This window comes from Kogia breviceps, chromosome 14 (assembly GCF_026419965.1).
Source record: "Kogia breviceps isolate mKogBre1 chromosome 14, mKogBre1 haplotype 1, whole genome shotgun sequence".
NCBI classification, from domain to species: Eukaryota; Metazoa; Chordata; class Mammalia; order Artiodactyla; family Physeteridae; genus Kogia; species Kogia breviceps.
Genome location: NC_081323.1, coordinates 67,992,819 through 68,018,267, shown reverse-complemented (window position 1 = coordinate 68,018,267; position 25,449 = coordinate 67,992,819). Strand labels below are relative to the sequence as shown.

Genomic DNA, 25,449 nt, shown 5'->3' with positions numbered 1-25,449 from the left:
CAAAAAAATTGCTTTATGCCCCTGAATTGTACATTTAAAATGGTTAAAATGGTTTCTTTAACCACACACACAAAATCCCAATTGTTTCTAACCATTGAAAGGAGGCTCCCAGATGTGTAGGGTGGGTAGAAGTGAAGGTTTTCTCAGATTTTTTTCTTCAGGAGAATAATACATATATAGATTAACTCTGAACATTAATCTTAGAAGTCAGCCACCTTTTTCTGTGAAAGGCCAGACAGTAAATATTTTTGGCCTTGCAGGCCATACAGTCTGTGTCCCAACTCTGCAATTGTAGCAGGAAAGCAGCCATAGATAATATGTCACCAGTGGACATGGCTGCACTCCAATAAGACTTTATTTATGAAAATGGGAGGCAGGCTGGGCCTGCAGGCCATAGTTTGCTAACTGCTGATCTAAAACATATATATGTATATATGTGTATGCGTGTGTTAAAATATGCTTGTTACAAATTTAAGGGTAACAGAAATGTTTAAGATCTGTATGAAGAAACTATAAATATAGACATAAGCATAGATATGCTATTCCAGGAGCAAGGAATGGCCAGTGCAAAGGTCCTGAGGTGGGTATGCAGTTTGTGAACAATCAGAAGGCATGTAAGGCTGTGGGCACTGAGGAAGGAGGCGGGGAGGTAGAAAATGAAGTTGGAGAGCTGGTCAGGAGCCAGATCTCAGAGGCCATGGTAAGGTTACGGCTCTGGAATTGATCAGTAAATAAAGTCAATCTGCATGTACAGCCTTATCATTATAAACACTACCGTAACCAGGAACTGGTCAGGGCACTAGCCAGGAAGAAGCAATAAGGACACAATTTGGGTAGTTTTATACTCTGTTTATCAAAACTGTGGGGTCACCTCTAGCACATATAGTGCCTTTGTGGAAATCACAAAAAGGCACCCCTTCCCAGCCAATGAATTGCCAAAAAGCAACCCCTCCACTTCCATTTGGGTGGCTGAACTACAAAAATGCACCTGTTCCTCCCGGATGGTTCAGTGGGTACTCGGCCTCACAGTTTAACTCATGGGTACACTGGATGATATCAGTCCCCACACAACACCTTAGCCAAGAACATTTGTGCAGTGCACAACCTGCCCATCTGTACATCTCATAACTGAGAACTATGTTAATCCTCAGGCTGGGAGCAATTGGGAAAGATAAGCCATTACTCTGAGCAAAAGGCAGATGTACTCAATAACTGTATTTCCTCAGGGCTCCTTGGACTTCATGGCTATTAACCCATACCATAAAAACACACTTTACTCTTGAAATTCTTTCTGGAAAACAACTTTGATACTTGAGTGTAACCCTTTCTAGCTTCCATCCATTTCCCTCCATAAAAATGGAAGCTGGTGTGGGGAGTGATAGCCACACTTACCGGATCAGGAGGATGTAGACTTCATGCCTTGGCATCTCATAGCGCTCCACCAGCCTGAACATGGAGTAGAAGCGAGGCACGACCAGGTTGATGCAGGACACAACGAAAGGCAGTAACAGTTCCGCCCCGGGGTTCTTGTGGTTTTTCAGGAACTACAGGGGATGGAGGGAGAGAATCAAGATGCCGACTGTACACTGGACCCCCCTCTGCCTGACTCAGAAGACCCCACCCCCACCCCCACCGTCACGATGGGAAAACCGTAGAAGTAGATCCTCTGAGGTTAGCTATTATGGTACCATTTATCCAGAACTTACCCTGGGCTGAGAATTACCCACATGACAATTCCCACTACAGCCCAGCAGGTGGGTGTTAATAGACTTAACTGATGGACAACCTGAGGCTCAGAGAGGTGAAGATACTTGCCCAGGGTCACCCAGCTAGGAAGTGGCAGGTTCAAACCCTGGTCTATCAGACTCAGGGACCTGAGTTCCAACAGCCATTCTGTGACTTTACTTTCCTTACCAAGAGGTTTGGAAGAATAAGAATGTGCTCCTGGCCTTTGGAGCAAAAGCTTGAGTCACTGAAGCTACCAAACAAGGGAATTTCTCCTCCCCTCTCCTGCATGCCCTTGTTCATTTCACCAGGCTTCGCCTGTCCTCAGGTGCTGCTGAATTAGGGGCAAGGGGAGCCTCTGCTAGCACATGCTGCACATTTGTATGAGGGTCAGAGGGGCGCCCCTGCCTTCACGAGTTTGGCTGGAGGGAAGCCTGGGCTGCCCCTCTGCCAGATGCCCTTGGGGTAAGGGATTCCAGTGGATTTATCTCATGTCTGACAATTTCCCATTCCCCACCCCCAGGCCTGACTCTGCCTCTATCTACCTCTGGATGGTTCTGAAAGCACCACATGTACTTCTGGCAGTATCTTTGGAGCCACAGTAACCTAGGGTCAAATGCTGCCCCCCGCCCCATGCTTATAAACTGCAGGTTTCGAACCAGATGCATAGCTTCTCTGAGCCTCTGTCCCCGTCTGCGTCTGCGTGATAGGGAGATTATCACATTATCATGTAACCCACAAAGACATTGTAAGAATTAAGTGAGACCAAATAAGGGACCGTCTAGCCGCAGGGCTGCTAAACGACACAGCTGGGGGCACCATTCACGAGAAACTGTAGCTGCCAGTGAATGCGACCCCCGGAGTTGTGCAGAGGGTTGATCCTGCCTGATACAGGCAGATGTTCAAACAATGGGAATGATTCCACTTCTACCTCGTCTCCTCCTTAGTTGCCCTCCTTCACTTCAGGTGAGTGTGAAGAAAACCTTCCAGGTCAAGGAGAAACTCAGAAGTCTCCTTTATACCTACAACTGCCCTGTCACGGCTTCCACCCTAGGTAGGCAGTGCCAGACCCCAGAGGACTGTGATTCAATTTTGTCTCTTTCAGGGCAATCTTTAATACGGTTAATGACAAAGCCTTAGGTTTACATCATCTCACACCCATTTTCTTGCTGGCTCCTTGGGTTTTTCATCCATTGGGTTGAGCACCTACTATGTATCAGGTATTGGGCCAGGTGCCTGGCTATTCTTTTGAAGAGACAGATGCATAAACAAGCATTTTCAATGCTGCATGTGACCAGAACACAGGGAAAGACTGCAGAGTCAGGCACACCTAACTCAATCTAGTAAGGGTGGTGATTCTGAGAAAAGACTTCCTGGAGGAAGTGTCACTCACGCTGAGGTCTAGAGGAAGAAAAGGAGGAGTTTGCCAGATGAAGGGAAGTGGGGGAGGGCAGTGCAGGATGAATGTTTCCCAGCCAGAGATGAGGAAAAACATGGTGTGTTCAGGGAGCTATGGACACACCATTTAGTGTCGCTGGTGTGAGATATGGGTGGCTGTGGGGTGTTGAGGCTAGAGATGTGGGCAGGGGTCACATCACAAAAGATCTATCAATCATGCCATGGAGGATAGATTTCATATTTAGAGTAATGGGAAGCCATTAAAGAAAGTGACACAATCAGACCAACCTGCACCACAATTCTAGGGGTTGGCAAAATGGGCTAAAATTAGCCCCATTTTCCAGAAGACTGAGATCTACAGAAAAACAGTACTTTGTCCACCCAGCCAATTAGTCTCAGAGTTCATATCATCAAAAAAAAAAAGGGGCTTCCCTGGTGGCGCAGTGGTTGAGAGTCCGCCTGCCGATGCAGGGGACATGGGTTCGTGCCCCGGTCCGGGAGGATCCCACATGCCGCAGAGTGGCTGGACCCGTGAGCCATGGCCGCTGAGCCTGCGTGTCTGGAGCCTGTGCTCCACAACGGGAGAGGCCACAACAGTGAGAGGCCCGCGTACCGCAAAAAAAAAAAAAAAGAAAAAGCTAACATTCCTTCAATCACCCACGGTACCAGGCACTAAGTAGACTCTCCACAAAACTTTTCTCTAGTCCTGACCACACACCTACAAAGCAGGTATTCCCAGTTTACAGGTAAGGAATCCGGGGCTTGGAAAGAGTAAATCACTTGCCAGATTCCATCGGTTCACAATACTTATTGAGTGTCTACTTAGTGCCAGGGGCTATGAGAGACATTAGGGATATAATAATAAAGGAGGAAACCAGAACCTGCTCCCAGGCCTGCAGCCAAAGTTCCCAACTCTCCACTAGCCCAGCTTCCCACTCCGAGTTGTGCACACACCTCACCTGGGGATGTTCTTATAATGCAGATTGTGGGTCAAGGGAGGGACCCAGGATTCTGCATTTTGTAGCAAACTTCCCGCTGGTGCCGATGCTGCTGGATGCTGCTGGCCACGACCCCAGCCTGAGTGGCGGGCTCTCCCCTCCCCTCCCCCTCCTGCATCCTGTCCCTTCACCTGCTTCTCTGGGCTCTGGACCATGGAGTTCCTGCCCCTCTGGTTACCTCTGAGTTGTTCTCAGCCAGGTAATAAACGGCTATACAGCAGGCAATGGCCGCTCCAGTAGAGACAACCCAGGCTGCCAGGTGGGCAGAGAAGCGAATCAACCGCTGATTGAGTGTTAACTTGACATTCTCCTGATGGATTTCTGACAGGTTCTCCTGTAAACACAAGGAAGTCAAGTTCACCCGCAGACCCCCTCCACTGTCAGCAAAGACTCCCCCAAAAGGTCTTGCTGCCCCTAGTGACACAAACCCACCCCAGATCCACAGGAAAGAGGGGGAAAGTGCACAATGAACTTGGATTAGGAGACCTGTGGGAAAATCTCTAATGGGCAAGACCCCCATCACTTCATTAAATACATTTTCCATCTCAGAGAAACAGAGATTGGGACCACGATCTTGGGAAAATACATTGAGGCACAGAACCTCCTTGAAGAATAAGGTTGTGTGTCTACGCCAGGGAACCCTCTTGTCAAAGCCCCTTCGTTTATAAATTCTGCTTGCTCTTTTGTTTTTTGGGGTTTTTTTGGATATTTTTTTCTATAAACCGGGGTTTGTCAACCTTAGCGCTATTGTCATTCAGAGTCTCATAATTCTGTGACGGGGGGCCTGTCCTGTGCACTGCAGAATGTTGAGCAGCATCCCTGTCCTCTACTCACGAGGTGTCAGGAGTACACACTCCCCGGCTGCAACAACCAAAGAAGCCTCCAGACATTGCCATGTGTCCCCAGGGCAAAACCACCCCGACTTGAAAACCGCTGGATAAAAATTTAAACCTGGAACTGTGAGGTCAAGAAGTGTTTACATTTAGACCTTTGTTATAAATTGTTAAACTGCCCTCCGGCAAGCTTCTATCAATAACAAAGCCATCAGGTTGTGTGAAAATGTCCACTTCCCTACACCGTCACCAGCCCTGGGCATTTAAAATAGTTTTAGGGTTTTCTTGCCAATATCATGGAAAATAAAAAATAATTCATTAGTACTTTAAGAAAAGTTACAGGGCTTCCCTGGTGGCGCAGTGGTTGAGAGTCCGCCTGCCGATGCAGGGGACACGGGGTCGTGCCCCGGTCCGGGAAGATCCCACATGCCGCGGAGCGGCTGGGCCCGTGAGCCGTGGCCGCTGAGCCTGCGCGTCCGGAGCCTGTGCTCCGCAACGGGAGAGGCCACAGCGGTGAGAGGCCCGCGTAACGCAAAAAAAAAAAAAAAAAAAAAAAAAAAAAGAAAAGTTACAGACATATTGAAGGAGGAAAGATGACTGGCCATGGGGAGGGGTGTAAAGCGAGCTTGCCTTACCCTTATCTCAGTGCTCAGATTCTTCTGTTTCAGCTTCACAGCGCTTTCATGAGTGACGGTGAAATCCCAGCAAAAGATGAGTTTAGCAATCCCTCTGGAGTAAATGTGTGGGTTAATGAAGTTGTTCCGGAAATACCTGGCCATGCTAGGGGAGGCAGAAACCAAAATACCCAGAGGTTATTAGGACAGGCATTGGGGGTGCAGGGAGTATAACAAAGAAAAGTCCCATCATTAATGGTGAAAGGCAACATGGAAGAGTTAGCCCCAAGTTCTTCTGGAACGGGGCAACAGCAAACAGAAAAGTCAGGAGTGCTGGCTTTGGGATCTGACTTTGTAATCCTAGATTGCCAGCTGGGGGATTTTGTCATTTTAACTGTTCTGACCCACCTCTATATAATGGGGAGAATAATAGTTCACACCTCACAGAGTTATTATGGGAGTTGTATTAGTTTCTGCTATAACAAATTGCCCCAAACTTACTGGCTTAAAACGGCACTTATTTATTCTTACTGGAGGTCAGAAATCAGAAAATGGGTCTAAAATCAAGGTATTGGAGACTTTAAGGGAGAATATGTTTCCCTGCCTTTTTCCAGCATCTAGAGGCTGCCTACATTCCCTGGCTTGTGGCACCTTCATCTTCAAAGCCAGAAGAATAGCATATTCCACTTTCTCTCTGACTTTCACCCTCCTGCCTCCCACTTTCAAGGACTTTGGGATTACATTAGCCCATTTTAAGATCCTTAATTTCATCAATCAAAATCCCTTTTGCCAGATAAGGTAACAACACATTCACAGGTTCTGGGGATTAGGACATGGACATCTTTGAAAGGGGGAGCATTATTCAGCCCACCACAAGAGTCAATGTAGCCCTTAGGGCAGTAAGCACAGGATAAAGGCAGCTGTTATTATCATGGAGATGTCAGTAGGATTCAGTGAAATCGGGCCCAGGAAGCACTTAGCACTAAGCCTGGCATGTAAAAAAATGCTGAGTAAAACGAACACTACCTTTCCAAAATTTGCCACCACTGAGTAATAACAGCTTAAGAAACAGAAACATTTCCTAGTTTGACAGGACAAAAACAGAATCTTGTTTTATTTTGGATTATCGTGCTGGCAGTGAGGTTGTTTGGGATGAATTGTATCCTCTAAAAATTAATATGTTGACTTACTAACGCTAGTACCTGAGAAATTGACTGTATTTGGAGATAGGGTCTTTACAGAGGTAATGAAGTTAAAGTGAGATCATTTAGGTGAGCCCTAATCCAGTATGGCTAGTGCCCTTATAAGAAGGGCATATTAGGACTCAGATATGCACCAAGGGCAGATCACATGAGGACACAGTGAGAAGGCAGTTGTCTGCAAGCCAAGGAGAGAGGCCCAGGAGAAACCAAACCTGCTGACACCTTGAACTTGGACTTCTAGCCTCCAGAATCTGAGAAGAAAAACTTTTGTTGTTTAAGCCCCCCAGTCTGTGGTACTTTGTTTCAAAGACCTAGTAAACAATAGGTTTAACAGATTGAACATCTGTACCTCCTCTTTGACAATTGTCAATTGACAACGGTCAGTCAAAACTCCTTGAGTCATTGCATCCTTATTTTCAGACTGACCAATTTCTTTAAAAGCACATGAAAATTTCTCTTCCTCTATCCAAACTTATACTTTATGTTCAAGGAACATAAAGGAATGATCAGACAGCAATAGAAAGTTGAAATTGCAGAGAAACTGCTTCTCCAGTAACTTTTGAGTCTCTTGAATTTTGCCTAAATCTAAAAGGAGCTTAGAATCAGAAAATGCAAACATTCTATACCTGAAGAGCAAACTGAAAAAGCAGACAACCAAGCACACTCCGACTGTGAAGATGTAGGCCAACTGCATGTTGTAGGAGATCCCACTACTCCCATGCCGGATTGTAGTATTGGTGTAAAAGCCGTAGTACATCACTGTGTCCCTAAAATAACCCTGAAAAGGACAATAAACCACAGGTCAGGTAGATCTCTTGAAAAAACAATGAATGACTATGGTCTGCACAGTTGACCTCTTCCATATGCAAGAAGCCTGCACTGGTCAGCATAGATATTTTGTTTGCCAGGAAAGAGGTACCCAAGGCCACTGAGAACCTAGACGTCGTATCACTAGGCTCTCAGAGGTGGAAAGGAATCTCAAACCAACATAACTTTACAATAGAGGGACCCAGCGATCACCACCCAGACCCAGTGACCAAGCCAAGCATGACTAAAAGCAGGACAGCCAGCCATTATGTGGCTCTGTCCTCTATCAAGTATTACGGTCAAACAGGTTTAAAACGAAACAAATCAAGCCTTTAGGTCTAAATTTCAATTTACAGGAAATAAGAAGTCTGTATAAATTAGAGGAACAAATTAGAGAGACCAGGAGGAAACAATCTGACAATTGCAGAAGGTAGAACATTGGAATCTGCATGACAACTGGCCTGGTTTCTGCAATAAGCCCATGTCAAGAAAAAAGGAGGAAGGGACTGAGGATATCATTCTAGATTAATAAAGACTTCAGAGAAAAACAACTGAACGCAAAGAGAGTGTGGTCTTTGCTTGGATCCTGGCCTGAACGAAAAGCTATGAAAGACATTTGGGGGACAACTGGGAAAAGTTGAATATGGTCTGGATTTTAGATGATATTAACTTTTAATATTACTAGGTGTGATAATGTATATGCCTGCAGGAAAATGTCCTTATTGTCCAGAGATGCATGTTGAAGAAATTCAGCTGATGTCTGTGATTTACTGTAAAATACTTCAAAAAACAATAAGATAAAACAAATTTGGGAAAATGGTAGCAATTTAAAATCTACGTAGTGGGTCTTTGGGTGTTTATTTTACTACTCTTTATTTTCCTGTAAGTTTGAAATTTTTCATAATAAAATGTTCATATATACAAATATACAGAATAATGAGAAAAAAGTGAAGGATAAGTTGACACAATAATTCCATTTGAATGTGTCTATCCCAAGGAAAAAAAATTTTAACAGAAAAAGAAAAAAGAAAGGCGAATGGAGGAACCTTATTGTGAATGCTCTACTACAAGAGTAAGCAAACTCTGTAAAGAGCTAGATAGTAAATATCTGGGGCTTGGACAGCCCATAACTGCTCACCTCTGCTACTGTAGCAGGAAAGCAGCACAGACACAGAAACAAATGGTTGTGGCTGTGTTCCAAAAGAACTTAACTGAAAAGACACCGAAATTTGAATTTCATATAAATTTTATGTTTCACAAAATGTTATCCTTCTTTTCATTTTTTTCCAACCATTTAAAAACATGGAAACCAATCTTATTCTGCAGGCTATATAGATTTGGTTCTTGGGCTGTAGTTTGTCTATCCACAGGATCTCAGTGGCAGAAATCGCTTCTAGAAGGTAAACTCACAAGGCAGGGAAGGTAGGAAGCTGGGTAGATATACCGTGGTTGTTAATAAAAAGAATAATATGGATGTATATCCATGCTCAAGATTCATAGTAATGCAAAAAAAAAAAAAAGCTGCAAAACAAGATTTGTAGTATCTCATCTTCTTTTATTAAAACAAAAAAAAGTTTATCTATCTACTGATGTATCTATGTATCTATGACTGTATAGAAAGAAAAATGGTGGACAGAGGTACCCTCCAAAGTGGAGAGTCAGACAAAAGAAGGAGGGTAAAATAGACTTTCTCTTAGTTTGCTCTCTTCTATTCTAGGAATTTTTTTTTAAGGAGGACTGTATTTTGTAGAAAGAAAAAAAGAAAGAAAAGGTAGATCTGTGAACACCAATATGAGATGTCCACCACATATTAGATGGAAGAAAGCAAGTCGTAGGCAGTCTATAGGAATAATTCATCTTCCGTTACAAAAAAAGATGCATACGTCCACGCACAAAGTGTCCATCTGTGTGCAGAGAAGAGGATTCTGGACAACAAAAACTGTTAACATGCTCACCTCAGGAGACAGAAATTCTACTAGGCTGTGTATATGTTACTTTGAGGAAAAAAAGAAATCATTTTAAACACACTCTTTCCGCATCAGTTGACTCCCAGGCAAAATGAGAGGCCTGGAAGGGTGACGGGCAGACCTGTCCCTGGGTCTCCAAGGTGTGGACTCCGGGCAGGGGATGGAGCACTTACAGTCCCAGTTAAAAGTTCCAGTCCAGTGAATCGGAGGCGGTTCTTCTCGGCCATGGTTAACTGAGGGATTATGATGAAACTGAAGGTCACAATGAACAAGAAAATGTTGAATTTCAAAAGCCACCTCAGAAAGTTGAAATAGGAGAGGACGCTGGTGCCGAACTTGCCCCCGATGACCTTGAGCGTCTTCTGCCACAGGCTGATGGAATTGAACAGTTCCAACAGACTGTTCTTGGATCTCCGGTATGCCTGTGGGTAGACACAATGTGCGCGGCTAGACCGTCCCTCAACAAATATCTACTGAGCAGGCTCCATAATAGCGACAATGGCCACTGTTTCTAGAGCGGTACGACGTGCCAGGCGCCACGCTAAACGCATTAGCAAACGTTATCTCACTTAATCCGCAGGACCACCCCCTAAGGTGAGTGCTATGATTTATTACCTTCCCAGGTTTGCTATTGAAGGTGACATTCACAGTGGCTAAGCTGCCCAGATAACTCAGCAACGTCTTAGACCTTCCCACGCCTGCCTGTTTTCCCCACACCTAGACAGACCCGGTTTCTATGTCTTCCAAGGAAACAGCCCTGAACTTTGGTTCCTCCTCCCTGTGGGTCCCTTCTCATCCTTACTCCCCCACCTCCCTGGTTTCACCCTACTCTGTGCCCATTTACTGACCGCAGTAAAGACCGATTTACCAATGAAATGGAATTCAGACACTGAGCACAGCCGTTGAGCTCCAGGATACGACGGGGCTGCTTACTTTTCTCTTTGTCAACCATTTTCCTGTGGGAAAGGGCAGAAGAACGTGAGAGACACCAATGTTGTATTGCAATCATCCCCCAAATATTATTTCCTGAGTGCCTGTGATGTGCCAGGCATGGTCCCAGGTGGTGAGGTAGAGACGGATTTCCCCAGCTCATGGAGCAGACATCCTAGTTGGAAGAGAAAGAAAATAAACAAGAAATATAAAAATAGAGTGGATGGGCTTCCCTGGTGGCGCAGCGGTTGAGAATCCGCCTGCTGATGCAGGGGACACGGGTTCGTGCCCCGGTCCGGGAGGATCCCACGTGCCGCGGAGCGGCTGGGCCCGTGAGCCATGGCCGCTGGGCCTGCGCGTCCGGAGCCTGTGCTCCGCAACGGGAGAGGCCACAACAGTGAGAGGCCCGCGTACCGCAAAATAAATAATAATAGGGTGGATAAATGATATAGGATAATAGAAGGTGAGTTGTACTATGGGAAAGAAAAAGGAAAAACAGAGTAAGGAGGTGGGAAATGCTGGGGTGAAGACCGTGGTACAATTTGAATAGTGCAAAGTGTTTGCGCCAAGTCTTGAAGGAGAAGAGGGGTTAGTCTATGGATAAGGGAGTGTCTGAATATGAGGAACAGCCAGTGCAAAGCCCCAGGGAGTCCAGGACAGCTGGAATGGAATGAGCGGGGGAAGGGTGAAGGGTGTGAGTGATAACCGTAGGTAGGTGGGTGAGGTCCTATAAGTCAGTGGTTCTCAACCTAGGAGATTTTGCCCCCAAGGGACATTTGGGTAAGTCTGGAGACTTTTGCGGTTGTCAAACTGGGGGTAGGGAGGGCACTGACATCTAGTGGGTAGAGACCAGGGATGCTGCTATACACCCTACAGTGAACAGGACAGCCTCCCACAACAGAGAATGATCCAGACCCAAATGTCAGGTTGAAAATCCTGCTGTGAAGTCTTTCGGGCCATACAAGGCCCGCCCTCTGTGACAGAGGAGGCCACGCAGAGTTTGAAATGGAAGAGTGTTTTCAAAAAGATCCAGCCTCAGTTTTCTCTTTACTTCTCCATGAACTCATGGCATCGCCTTTGCTCTGGCCCCTTCCTGGCTCTCTTTTGTCCATCCCAAAGGTCCACCACCACATCACCATCTTCCAAGGCTCAGCTCACAGATGCCCCCTGCTTTGCCCAAGGGAACTATATCTCTCCTTCTAATCCTCCCCCTGCAAACTCCTTCCACCTTGATTTGGCCTGATTTTCTTTCTGTCATTTATAAGTTACTTGTTGACCAATCTATCTCCCCTGCCATACTCGGAACCTCAGAACAATTGTGTCATTGAATTATTTTTTAGCAATTGCATCCGCTCTACTAGTTTCTGCCAACTACTACAAATTGCAAAAAGAGAAAGAAAAAGGCTGAGGAATGGTAAAATGTAAGAAGGGCTGAAGGCTTAAACAGCCCTCGCTCTTCCTGGTTTTTTTTTTTTTTTTTTTTTTTTTTTTTTGCTGTACACGGGCCTCTCACTGTTGTGGCCTCTCCTGCTGCAGAGCACAGGCTCCGGAAGCACAGGCTCAGCGGCCATGGCTCACGGGCCCAGCCACTCCGCGGCACGTGGGATCTTCCCAGACCGGGGCACGAACCTGCATCCCCTGCATCAGCAGGCAGACTCTCAACCACTGCGCCACCAGGGAAGCCCCTTGCTTTTGTTTTTGAATTCCTGGGCTTAGAAAGCTTCTGAGGTTTTGTTTGTTTGGGTTTTGTGCTCCCCCGCCCCGGTGCCTTGTGGCTTGCAGGATCTTAGCTCCCTGACCAGGGACTGAACCTGGGTCGAAGCAGTGAAAGCACCCAAGTCCTAACCACTGGACCACCAGGGAACTCCCTCCCCTCACCCCCCCACCTTTGTTTTTTTTTTTAAACAGTAGTTTGAGATTTACAGAGAAATTACAAAAAGAGAACAGAAAATTCCCATCTACTACCCACCATTTCCCCCCTTTAACATCTTACATTTCCATGGTAGGTCTGTCACAACTAAGAAACCAACACTGGTGTCTAACTTTTACCTAAACTCCAGACTATTCCAATTTTACTAGTTTTTCCACAGGTGCCCATTTTCTATTCCAGGACCCATGCAGGAAACCACAGTGCATTAATTGTCATGTCTCTTTAGAACACTTTAGCCTATGACCGTTTCTCAGACTTGCCTTCTTTTTGACGACCTTGAGAGTTTTGAGCAATACTCCACAGGTATTTCGAAGAATGTCCCTCGATTGGGGTTTGTCTGATTATTTTGTCTGGTTAGACTAGGGTTGCTGGTTTTAGGAGAGAGCACCGCAGAGGGGAACTCCTTCTGATCACATGACTTTCCCTGGGAATGTTAACCTTGACCACCTGGTAGAATTAGCCTGACTTCACCCCTGGGAAGCTACTTCCCTCTTTCCATGCTCTGCTCTCAGGAAGCAGGTCATGAAGCACAGCCCACACTCCAGGCAACCAACACAGATTGTGTGGCATTCTTTGGTAGGAAGATTGTCTCTTCTCTTGCATTTATTTATTTCTTATCTTTCCAACATGGGACAAAAGCAGAAGATTGAGGTTTCCATGAAATCTCGGCAAGAAGAAAAGCTTTTGGTCCATACCTAAGGTTCCTTTTCTCTTCCATGGTCCTTGGCTGATTCCTAATGGCTTTAATTCTGTCTCTAAACGTCATGGGTATCAGAGATGCGATTAACATTTGTCCTGCAGAAAAAAAAAATGGAATTTAATTTTTTTCTCCTTTAACAGAATAATAGCATATGAAAATATGGTGCTGAAGATAGAGCATGTTTTTACAAGAGCACAAAGAAAGAATAATATATGTGCTCAGTGATCCCCAAAGTTACAAAAAAAACAAGAAGACGGCACGTACACATGTGAAATCTCGAAGCCAAAGCAAATGACAGTTTGCACGCAATTCTAACTCAGTGCTTTCCTTTTTCCCATGACAAGGAACAGTCAGCAAAGCTGATGAGACCCAGAATGTTCGGTCAGCCTGGCTCTCCTCCCTCTGTAATTTCCCGCATGGCTTTCTCTTGCTCCCTGCACTCCAGGCCCAAGCATCTTCTTGACTTTTCTTGACTGTTGTCCTGTGCTCCCCCATCCCCTGGAAGATGAGGACTCCCCCCTCCTCTCCCAAGAACTCAAATTCCCACTTTGCGTCAGCGTGGCAGATACTGCTGGTCCTCTATCCTGCAGTCAGCTCTCCTTTTTTTTTTTTTCTTTTTTTCCAGTACGTGGGCCTCTCACTACTGTGGCCTCTCCTGTTGCGGAGCAAAGGCTCCAGACGTGCAGGCTCAGCGGCCATGGCTCACGGGCCCAGCCGCTCCGCGGCATGTGGGATCTTCCTGGACCGGGGCACGAACCCGCGTCCCCTGCATCGGCAGGTGGACTCGCAACCACTGCGCCACCAGGGAAGCCCCAGCTCTCCTTTTTGACAGAATCCCAATCTGGTTCAGAAATCCTCGGCCCTCTCTCCCATGGGCCTGGGCTTCTGCAGGGTGGGACCCATCTCCAGGCACAGGGGACAGATCCCAGTGAATCCAAGCCTATCTTGATGGTCCCAGCCCCCTTGCAGGTGACCTGTTCAGGCCCAGGCATGTGACACGTTGGCCAATGTCCTGTGAGGGGTGGTCTGCTGAGGAGTTTCTTGGAAAAGTTTCTTCCCTCTCAAAAAAGCAAGACTCGGGCTTCCCTGGTGGCGCAGTGGTTGAGAATCTGCCTGTTAATGCAGGGGACACGGGTTCGAGCCCTGGTCTGGGAAGATCCCACATGCCGCGGAGCTACTAAGCCCGTGAGCCACAACTACTGAGCCTGAGCGTCCGGAGCCTGTGCTCCGCAACGAGAGAGGCCGCGGTGGTGAGAGGCCCGCGCACCGCGATGAGGAGTGGTCCCCACTCGCCACAACTAGACAAAGCCCTCGCACAGAAACGAAGACCCAACACAGCCAAAACTAAATTAATTAATAATTAAATTTTTAAATTAATTAATTAATTTATTTATCTATGGCTGCACTGGGTCCCCGTTTCTGTGCGAGGACCCTCTCCAGTCTTGGCAAGTGGGGGCCACTCCTCATCGCGGTGCGCGGGACTCCCACCATCGCGGCCTCATCCGTTGCGGAGCACAGGCTCCGGACGCGCAGGCTCAGCAACCGAGACTCACGGTACCAGTCGCTCCGTGGCCTGTGGGATCTTCCCAGACCAGGGCTCGAACCCGTGTCCTCTGCATCGGCAGGCAGACTCTCAACCACTGCGCCACCAGGGAAGCCCCCTAATTAATTAATTTTTTAAAAAGCCAAGCATTTGAAGCTTTATCGCTTCACCATTTCACCTTCTTCCTGACCAGAGGCTGCCACTTTGAAAACAAGAGGTTAAATGTTCACCCTCTAAGCATGGTGGGAAAAGAAGTTCTAGAAGGAGCCTTAGGCCTTGAGATCATCATGGGCAGAGGTGCCATATAAACTTTGGACTGCCTCCTTGCATACTTCTTGCTACAAGAGGAAAATAAATCCCTTTATTGCTAAACCACTGTCCTGTTTCAGTGCTGGGCACCTGGACACAATTCCTACCCAATAGACCTGATCTAGAAATCACCTTGGCCAAGCTGTTTATTTAATAGTTGGAGAAATTGAGGTGCAGAGGAATGAACTGACCCCCATCCTCATCACACTCTCATTAAATGGCAGGATTGGGGCTTCCGTGGTGGCGCAGTGGTTGAGAGTCCGCCTGCCGATGCAGGGGACACGGGCTCGTGCCCCGGTCTGGGAAGATCCCACATGCCGCGGAGCGGCTGGGCCCGTGAGCCGTGACCGCTGAGCCTGCGCGTCCGAAGCCTGTGCTCCGCAACGGGAGAGGCCACAACAGTGAGAGGCCCGCGTAACTCAAAAAAAAAAAAAAAGGCAGGATTGGACTAGAACTCTACCTTCTCCCCACACCAACGATAATTACCAGTAACAATACCTGCTATTACTGCAGGCCAACTACTTTAAATAGAGTATATTATTTAATTTCCACAATCACCCTATGAAATAAGTACTATAATAAACCCCATTTTATAAGAAAACTGAGGCCCCAAAAGGTAATTTGCCTAAGGTCACAAAACCAGCAAGTAGCAGAGCTAGGGATCAAACCCAGGTCTGTCTGGTCCCAAAGCAGGGCCTTTTAATCACTTCACCCTGGTCGTCTCCTGTAACAAGATGCTGATGTATCACTCATTCATTCATTCATTCATAAATGAATGAATATTTATGAGTACCTACTGTGTGCCAGGCACTTCCTAGATGCGGGCATGACACATCAGAGTGACACTCTATCAGGAGACTGTCCACCAATTAATTACAAATGATTTGAGAATCAGAACTGGTGCAAAGCAAAATGGTGAAGAAAGCCAGGTTCATCTCTGGGTCCTCTATTTCTTTACTTCTCTCTGCCTCCTGGGGACTCCTCTTCCACCCAGAGGCCCTAATCTTCATGCTGGCCAGAGAGAGCATCTTAGGAGGTTTAAAGGCATTTCTTTTTCCCCAGTAGTTAAAGCCATTCCCTGCTCTTGTGGGAACCAAACGGAGAGCATGACTGTTTATATCCCCATGGTTTTCTCTCCCAAGTAGCAACACCTACCCCTTGAAAGATACAGGCCTCCTTGAGAAGGCTCTTAAAGAATGAGGCTACGGGACTTCCCCGGTGGCACAGTGGTTAAGAATCCATCTACCAATGAAGGGGACACGGGTTTGAGCCCTGGTCCGGGAAGATCCCACATGCTGCAGAACAGCCAAGCCCGTGCGCCACAACTACTGAGCCCACATGCCACACCTACTGAAGCCCATGCGCCTAGAGCCTGTGCTCCACAACAAGAGAAGCCACCGCAATGAGAAGCCCACACACCACCACGAAGAGTAGCCCCTGCTCGCCACAACTAGAGAAAGCCCGCAAGCAGCAACGAAGACTCAATGCAACCAAAAAAAAATAAACAAAAACTAAATAAATTTACTTCAAAAAAAAAAAAAGAATGAGGCTGCAGGATATCATCCACCCTAGAGGGCCAGAAGGTGAGGGATGGTTTTAAGTCATGGGGCCCCGCAACTTGCGTTGTTACTCAGAGGACGTCTTCGGTTTACTCCTCGTTTTTCACAGGTTTGCCTTTAACTTCCAGGATTCCCTGGCCTCTCTCCTGTAATGCTTTTTTTTTTTTTTTTTTTTTTTTTTTTGCGGTATGCGGGCCCCTCACTGCTGTGGCCCCTCCCGCCGCGGAGCACAGGCTCCGGACGCGCAGGCCCGGCAGCCATGGCTCACGGGCCCAGCCGCTCCGCGGCACGCGGGATCCTCCCGGACCGGGGCACGAACCCGCGTCCCCCGCATCGGCAGGCGGACTCCCAACCACTGCGCCACCAGGGAAGCCCCATGCTTTTTTATTTCTCAGCCTCTGCCTCTGCTCAGACCTTCACCACAGCACACAGTGATCCTTATAGCGCTTCCTAACTGATTTCAAAGCCTTCTCAAAAAAAAAAAAAAAAAAAAAAAACAACAAAAAGCCTTCTCCAATCTGATTACTCCTACCCTCCACTGTCATAATAATTCTATGATTATTCAGAAAAATTTGGCTCAAGGCACTGCCACCTCACCAGCACCTGTATTAGGCACGGGATGGACATGTGACCCAGTCTTCTTTCCTATGTAAAAATGATTGGTTCATGTGTAGGCATGTGTCCCAAATGGGGCTGGAGAGAGTCTCCTCAGCACTGACTCACAGGCCTAGAAAGAAAGGAAGACTTTCCATGACATTGCTGAGCTGTGTATGTGTCCAGGCCTGCTGCTATCATGCTCCCTGGCCTGCAGGGAAAGCCTGGCTGGTTGAGATGAATGACGTGAAGCTTAAAGAGAAGCTGCATCAAGCAAAGAGGCAAAATAGATGGAGAAAAAGAATCCAGGTGGCCCTGAGCCCCTGGCTTCAGACTCAGAGGTCCTGGTTCCTGTGACTCATACAACAAATATCTCTGAGCACCTACTCTGTGCCAGGCACTGTCCTAGGTTCTGGAAGGTAATTCAACCTTCAATTCTTTGTTTCCCCATATCCTTCCCACCACACAAGCCTTGGGCCTGGTTGAGTTGGGTTTCTGTCACTTGCAACCAGAAGAGTCCTAGTGAAGACACCCTGATATCCAAAAGAGAAAAAACTGCATGTTTAAAAGAAAACCCCATTATGATAAATTAAGGAAGTACTGCATCAGTTACCACACCAGAGGCCAACCTTGAACACATTCCTTCTTTAAGGTTGATATTTTTGGTCACTGTCCATTTAAGCCTTACCTTGGGGTGACTTGTGCCAATCATGTCCAGACAAGTGTGGGTCTCCATAAGCTTGGCTGAGGCCATTGTCACCCACATAAGCAGGGTTCACTGGAACGAAGAGACAAGAGACAATTAATCCCACCACACTAGATGTTACTGAGCACACAGTGGTCAGTAAGACTTGTTAATGGGTCACAAATCAGAGTTCGAAAAATACTTGTCTGGAGGGGGAGGATGCATAGATGGAGCTCAGAGGGTTTTAGGACAGTGAAAATACTCTGTAAGATACCATAATGATGGCTACATGTCATGATATATTTGTCCAAACCCATAGAATGCACAACCCAAGGTGAACCCTAATGTAAACTATGGACTTTGGGTGATAATGATGTGTGAATGTAGGTTCAATTGTAACAAATGTCCCACTCTGGTGGGGGACTCTCATAACAGGGTAGGCATGCACATGTGGGGCAAGGGATATGTGGGAAATCTCTGTTACCTTTCCCTCAATTTTACAGTGAACCTAAAACTTCTGTAAAAAAATAAGTCTTCTAAAAATTGAGTTTAAAAAAAAGCTTTTCTAGGTGATTACAAAGCTTCCTTCTAGTTTTAGCATTTTATGATGACACATGAATAAATTTGATGTATCACTCATTCATTCATTCATTCATAAATGAATGACTATTTATGAGTACCTACTATATGCCAGGCATTTCCTAGATGTGGGCACGATACATCAAAGTGACACTCTATTTGGCATGATTTTCTTAGGGACAGAGTCCACTTTCAGCATCTACACGACAGTGTCACATTTCAATATATTCAATATATTCAACTCATGGTAAACAATGAAGGCTAAACTCCTCAACAGAGAAAATGGAGCACATTTTGATGGAGATGTACAAAATTATACTGTAGGAGGTTCTGGAACTTCTTGCCAAGGATCAGCTCCTGGCTTTGCTGCTTACTAGCTGCGTGCTCTCTGGAATGTTACTTAACATCTCTGAGCTTCAGAGTCTGTAAATCAGGGATAATAATAAGACCTTTGCATAGGATTGTGGGGGAAATTGAATCAGTTAATACATGTAAAGTGCTTAAAATTATCCTGGAACATAGCAAATTCTTAATATATATTAACTATTGTGGTAAATTAATTGTTTTTCAGCAAATATTACACTTCCTCCATCTTGGAAACCTCCATTGAAGTTGGGCTTGCCCATGTGACTTGCTTTAACCAGTGGAACATGGTAGAAGTGACAGTTTGCTAGTTCCAAGTCAAGGACTCAGAGACATCGTATGTTTCTGCTTCCAGCTTATGCCATGGGAAGAAAATGGGCCAGTTTAGCTCACTGGGTCAAGAAGGACACTAGACCTAAATAGAATCTGTGACCTCAAATCAGGCACAGCCAAACCCAGCCTGGTTCAGTCAAACTCCAAGCCAACCCATAGATGTGTGGGTGAGAAATAAAGATGTTTATTGTACAACATTGTGTTTTGGAGTTGTTTGTTATGAAGCATTCCTGTGGCAATAGCCAACTGATACATCCCTTACAGTTGTGCTATTAATTCAGTTAGCATTGCTCAAGCACCAGCTGTATGCTAGGCACTAGGAAAATCACATAGAGCCTTGGAGGATACATGGATGAAATGGCTTCTCCTTAAGGAGTGCATAGTCTAACAGGATGGCATAGCACTGGACAAGTGAATGCAGCACAACGACCTTGGTCCTAAAAGGAGCCCAGAGAAGGAAGCCACACTTTACGTGACCACTTTTTAAAATAGCTTTCTAATTCCAGTGTTCTATGGAGCTTGGTGGTCAGGAATCCGCATTTGCCCTGATCCTACCCGAAGTAATGTGGGGTCAGAGAGACTAGATTCTGATACTGGCTCTTTTGATTTAGTAGCTGGGTGACCTTGGGCACATTTCTCTCGGAGCCACAGTTTTCCCCTCTGTAACATGGAGAGCTGCAGTGTCTGTCTGAAAGGTGGCCACAGATGAAAGAAGACTGTAAAAGTAAAATGCTTGGCAGGGTCTCCAGGGCATGGGAAACACTCAAAACCTGCTGGGCGTTATTAGCTCTGCTTACATTGGGGTGGGGCAGTGTTTCTCAATCTTTTTTTTTTTTTTCATTACTGGCCACCTAAGTAGTCTTTTTAGACATTTCTTCCTTATTGCCCTCCCCCATGATATTTTAATACCACAGATATACGTATAACTATGTACATATACTGTATGCATATCTGCTTTATACATAAAAAGAGGAAGGTTTTTTCCTGGCCTTTCAATAAATGTTTGCCCCTTGGGATTGATATGCCCCACTGAGCATGCCTGGCATGAAGGTTCAGCATAGCCCAAGTTAATGTTCTCTATGCAAATGTGTAAGAGTCCGCGTTTTTCCTTAGTGCCAGCGATGCACCCCTCCCCCTCCTCCCTGCCTTCTTCCATCCCTTCCCCACCCCCACCCTCAGGGCTGAGCAGTCTTCCATTTGCACCAACCAACACTTGGGTCCCTCACTCTGTTCATGACTGAACACTCCTTTTTCCAGCTCTCATGGGCTCTGAATTCCTATAACATTGACTTGTGCCATGAGCTGGCTTCTTCTATCAGACAAGAAGTCCCTTTTTTCTTCGGGAAGATGAGAACTGGTAGAATGTCTTTTACCTCCTAGAGCTAAACCTTCACACACAGCGGATTCTGAGAACGACGTGATTTTTCACGCATTGTCAGTCTGTTTGCTAATTTTCTTTAGTCTTGATGTGCTGGTGTCACCTACTCACTTAGGCTTTACAAACCGTGAGGACAGAGTTACTTCTAACTCCCTGCGCCCCCAGTAGGTTCCAAAGATACAAGTGCTGACCATCTGAACACCTTCAGAACGTGCTGAACTAAAGCTGGACTCTGGCAGCCACACAAACTGAATCTAGTCCCCCAGTGGTTTTGTTTGCCCAGCTCAGGGATTTTATTTATTTATTCAAAAAATTATTTTGGAGCATGTAAAAACCCAGATTTCTGGCTTCTTTAGAAAAATCTGAGGATCTGGCCACACTAAGCCCATCTTCCCACATCACGGCGATGGACTGAACCTGACCATCAGTCACCTCACACAGGCACAACCCCTGCCCAACCTGCTTTGATCATTGATGACACTGCTTGTCTTCTCTAGACCCTGAATGTTCAACCCTTGTAAGGTGGGTGTTTGAAGGAGGAGGAATAAACCAATTCTTCTCTTGCTGACCTTTAATGATTGGTCCCAAAGCCCACTGAATTTTACTTTCTTCCCAGGATATGATTCTCTTCTTAACAAATGCTTACCATAGCCATCGCCAGGAGCACCTGGCACAGAGGGGCTGTACGGATTTGCCATCTCCCTGGATTTCATTTCAATGCTTTCAGGATAATCTCCATCCTGTCTCCCAAGGATGCCCAAGGGGCTGTCACCCTCACGGTGAAATGAGGGCTGGACTGAAGATGCTCTGCTGAGCATTCTGAAATTCCAAAATGATGGATCAATAGTCATCCAATACATAGTAAGGAGAGCCATCCATCCATCCATCCATCCATCCCTCCATCAATTCATTCATCCCACAAATGCTGACTGAATGCCAACCATGTATCAGGCATGGGCGATGGGGTGAGAACACAAAGTTAAAGACATGGGTTGTCTACCCTCAAGGAACTCTCAATGCAGTCTGGCCAAGCTTATTAACCACAGCCATAAGCAATGATAATACAAGTAGCGACTGATGAATATAAGAAGACAGGCCCAAGGAGTTCCGAGGAAAGAGAAGAGAATTTGGGCTGGGAGTCTGAAGGAGAATCTACATGGAAAAGAGACATCTGAGCTGGGATTGGAAGGATACATTAATACATAGTTAGGAGGAGGGCATTCCAAGGATGAAGAACAGCACAAATAAACATGTGAGACCAGAAAGTGTTGAATATATAAAAGGAATGCTATGAAGATCAATTAACCTGGAGCAATGATTCTCAATTTTATGTATATACCTATTCCCAGGCCACACCCCAGACAACTAAATAGAATCTCTGAAAGTTGGGCCCAGGCATTTGTATGATTTTTAAGTCTCCCCAGGTAATCAGATAATTCTAAGCATCAGCCAAGGTCAAGAACCACTGACCTAGAGTATAGGGTTCAGGTAGGGACAGGATAGCAGAGTTGGGAGGAGGTCAGTCAGGCTGGGCTTTGGCTGGCGTCTTACATTAGCTCAGCGCACCCTCATTCTTCAATGTTCTCACAAGTGAAGTGGTGTAGTCTTTCTCCCAAAGGTTATGAAGAACAATGGAAGATGAGAAACAAGGGAGTGACAAGGTCAAAGGTATATTTTTAATGATGAGCCAGGCAGTGGGGGATAAGACCAAGGAGGACATTTTGACATGGTCCTATTAATCCACCTATTTAGGTTGTATTTAGCGTTATTCCTGTAGGCATTTGACCTCACTGTGCACCCAAATCCCATATCCTTGTTCCTAGAGGTAAATAAAAGCCATTAGTCTTTGTTGAATGCATAATTATTACTAGTAGAAATAGTACATACAAAATAAAACTTGTGGGCTTCCCTGGTGGCGCAGTGGTTGAGAGTCCGCCTGCCGATGTAGGGGACACGGGTTCGTGCCCCGGTCCGGGAAGATCCCACGTGCCGCGGCGCGGCTGGGCCCGTGAGCCATGGCCGCTGAGCCTGCGCATCCGGAGCCTGTGCTCCGCAACGGGAGAGGCCACAACAGTGACAGGACCGCGTACCGCCAAAAAAGTTAAAAAAATGAAAAAAATAAAACTTGTATTGGTTGAAATTTCACATGGTAAATTTGTTATAGGTTAAGAATAACCTGAAAAATAAATAAAGAATCACATCTTGTTGGCAACATGAACATTAAGAAATTTAACCGAGGAAAAACGAAGTTTGGCCAAACTGTCACCCAAGACTAACACTCAATGACCCAAACTGTACCTAGTAAAATTTGTCAATGACCAAAATTGATGGAAGATTAAAATCTTTTTGACAAAATTTAGATCTATCAAATCTGAACCAGGAAAAACTGGACTTAAACAAACAAACAAACAAACAAAACTTCTTAGAGGAATACCAACCACGGCAAAAACTAATCAATAAAACTTGATGAAAACAACAATGCAGAAGATCAATGAGCCAAATCTACTCTAAACATAAAAAGGGATCAATTCTGACAATAATTTCAGTAAAATAAAGATGAAAGTGGAAAAAAATCAGGAGTGGCTCCATCATCTTGTATAAAAAAATTGAGGAGTTGAATGGATTTCACGGAGTTAGATCTTCAAAAGACTTTCTTGATTAAAATGACTTCCTGTTGATAGAATTCTGGTTAAAATGTTTGGGTTCATAACTATCATCTTAATCCTAACCTCATTGGCGAAGTAGCAGTGTCAAAACAGTGGTGATCTAAATGTCTTGCAGGGATTAGACAGGAAGAAATAGGAGACTGGGAAGGATGTTATTTGAGCAAGAAGTGATGAAAGATTATGTTCAGGTAAGGGCTTGAAGCCTCAGGCTGAGAGTCCAAGGACCAGGTACGGTATACAGGTAGGCATGAAAGTTTCACCATAAATTCATGTCATGGTAATAATCATATGTGTCCTTATCCCAAACATCGCCAACCAAGTTCAATTGACTTAATGATCTAGCCTTCATCCTCCATCCCCAGTGCGGGGAGATTCCAGCACTTACTCCCTGGTCATTTCCGGGTTCTCTGAAGAGCCATGATCATGACCATTCTCAGCGCCTGGGTAATCAGGCTCCCCCCAAAACTTTGTAGAGTTCCTATAGTCCTCAGCGCCAGGATAGTCTGGTTCCCCAAAAAAGTTTGGAGAGTTAGATTGATTCTCAGCATCTGGATAATCAGTCTCTCTCAGAGTGTCTATGTATGGACTGATTCTGGAACCAGCATATTCTGGATTCCTTCTGGAGTCTGGATGGTTGGAATTGGCTCTGGAGCCAGAATAGTCAGAGTTTCCCTGAGCTCCAGCGTAGTCTGGTTCTCCCAAGGAGTCAAGATAATCTGGATTTGTTCTGGAGCCTGCATAGTTTCCACTGCCTTTGGAACCTGCAAAATCAGCATTTCGTTGAGATTCAGAGTAGTCTGGCTCTCTGGGTGAGCCTGGGTGATGTGGATTGCTCCAAGATCCAATATAATCTGGCTCTGCCAAAGATTTGGGATTGTCTGGACTTCTGGACCCTGCAGAGTATGGATTGCTCCTGATGCCAGGGTAGTATGGATTACTCCAAGATCCAGGATAATTTGGTTCTGCTAGAGACCCAGGATAGTCTGGACTTGTTCTGGAGTCTTCAGAGTATGGGTTGCTCCTGGTGCTGGGGTCATCTGAGTTGTTCAGAGGGCCTAGCGAATCTGGATAATCCTGAGTTTTCAAATACCCCCGAGTATGGTTCTGAGATCCATAATAGTCAGGGTAACCTGGATCCTCCTCATAAGCATTATTCCTGTAGGCAGACATGTTACCCTGGAGTATTAAAATGTTCCCGCCTCTGCAGTTCTTCAGGGATCTCTTTCTTTATCTGAAAAACAAAAAGGAAGGAAAGGTCAGAATTTTCTCCCCTTTCTTCTCTGCAAAGATTGATAGTTATTTTCCAGTATCTGTTCTTTTTTTCTCTCATAGTTAGGTACACAGCTGCCCAAAATAAAAACTATGTTTCCCAGCCTCCTATGCATCTAGGTACAGCCGTGAGAGTGGTCAACGAGATGTGAGCAGAAGCGATATACACGGGCTTCCCTGCTGGTACAGTGGTTGAGAATCCGCCTGCCGATGCAGGGGACGCGGGTTTGTGCCCCGCTCTGGGAAGATCCCACGTGCCGCAGAGCGGCTGGGCCCGTGAGCCGTGGCCGCTGAGCCTGCGCGTCCGGAGCCTGTGCTCGGCAACGGGAGAGGCTGCAGCGGTGAGAGGCCCGCGTACCGCAAAAAAAAAAAAAAATAATAAAAAAATTAAAAAAGAAGTGATATACACAACTTCCAGGTTGTGCTGTTAAAGGGAAAGGGTATTCCTTCCTTTCTCAGTCTTCTCACTTCCCGTGAGCTGGACTGTGGAAATGATGGGCCGCTTCTTGGCCATGCACACACAGACAGCACCCACCCTAGGGAGAGCAGCAAAACAGCCTGGGTTGTTGATGATTTCACAGATCAGTGCCCAATATCAGCTTGGGCTTTTATGTAAAGAAAGAAATAAACCATTATCTTGTGTAAACCACAGTTTTTTTGATCTGATACTTTTGGCCAAACTTATATCCTGACCAATACCTTCTGCTGGGGAGGGAAGCAATGAACCAAAAGACTGGAAGAAACAAGGACTTATTGAGCACTTTGATTGCACTTGTTCTTGGGTTCAAAGCCCCAATAAATTACTATGAGCGCGCACAAAGGTAGAATGGTTAATGGTAACCAGAGGGCTTGGGTAAGGAGATAAGCACTACCATCCCTTCCAGTCTGAAAATATGGTTTTATGAGTTCTATGAGCTGTAATCTATAGACACAGCATACTTTCAAATCAGAAGTGATGGGGTTTTAATTTCTAAGTGAACTGACTATCTGTTGTTTTTACTTGCCTTTTACCCATTTCGCCTTCTTTTGGCATCAGTGCCCTGATCTTCCTCTGGGCATCTCCTCAT

The 25,449-nt window shown here is 45.8% G+C and overlaps 1 protein-coding gene across 3 annotated transcripts in view; it reads right to left on the bottom strand.

Moving 5' to 3' along the window:
* TMC5 (transmembrane channel like 5) overlaps positions 1-24,283 on the bottom strand; it is a 41,579-nt gene extending 17,296 nt beyond the window's left edge. For 2 of the 3 annotated variants that reach the window (XM_059038017.1, XM_059038019.1), the window contains exons 1-10: positions 23,499-24,283; positions 21,094-21,266; positions 17,798-17,887; positions 13,100-13,199; positions 10,413-10,500; positions 9,718-9,966; positions 7,397-7,548; positions 5,590-5,734; positions 4,300-4,455; positions 1,393-1,544 (exon numbers count right to left, since the gene is read on the bottom strand). In XM_059038017.1, the coding sequence (XP_058894000.1) occupies positions 1,393-1,544; positions 4,300-4,455; positions 5,590-5,734; positions 7,397-7,548; positions 9,718-9,966; positions 10,413-10,500; positions 13,100-13,199; positions 17,798-17,887; positions 21,094-21,266; positions 23,499-24,283 (2,090 nt within the window). The remainder of the gene's footprint in view (positions 1-1,392; positions 1,545-4,299; positions 4,456-5,589; positions 5,735-7,396; positions 7,549-9,717; positions 9,967-10,412; positions 10,501-13,099; positions 13,200-17,797; positions 17,888-21,093; positions 21,267-23,498) is intronic. The other variant, XM_059038018.1, reaches the window with a different exon arrangement.
* Between the last annotated feature and the right edge of the window lie 1,166 nt (positions 24,284-25,449).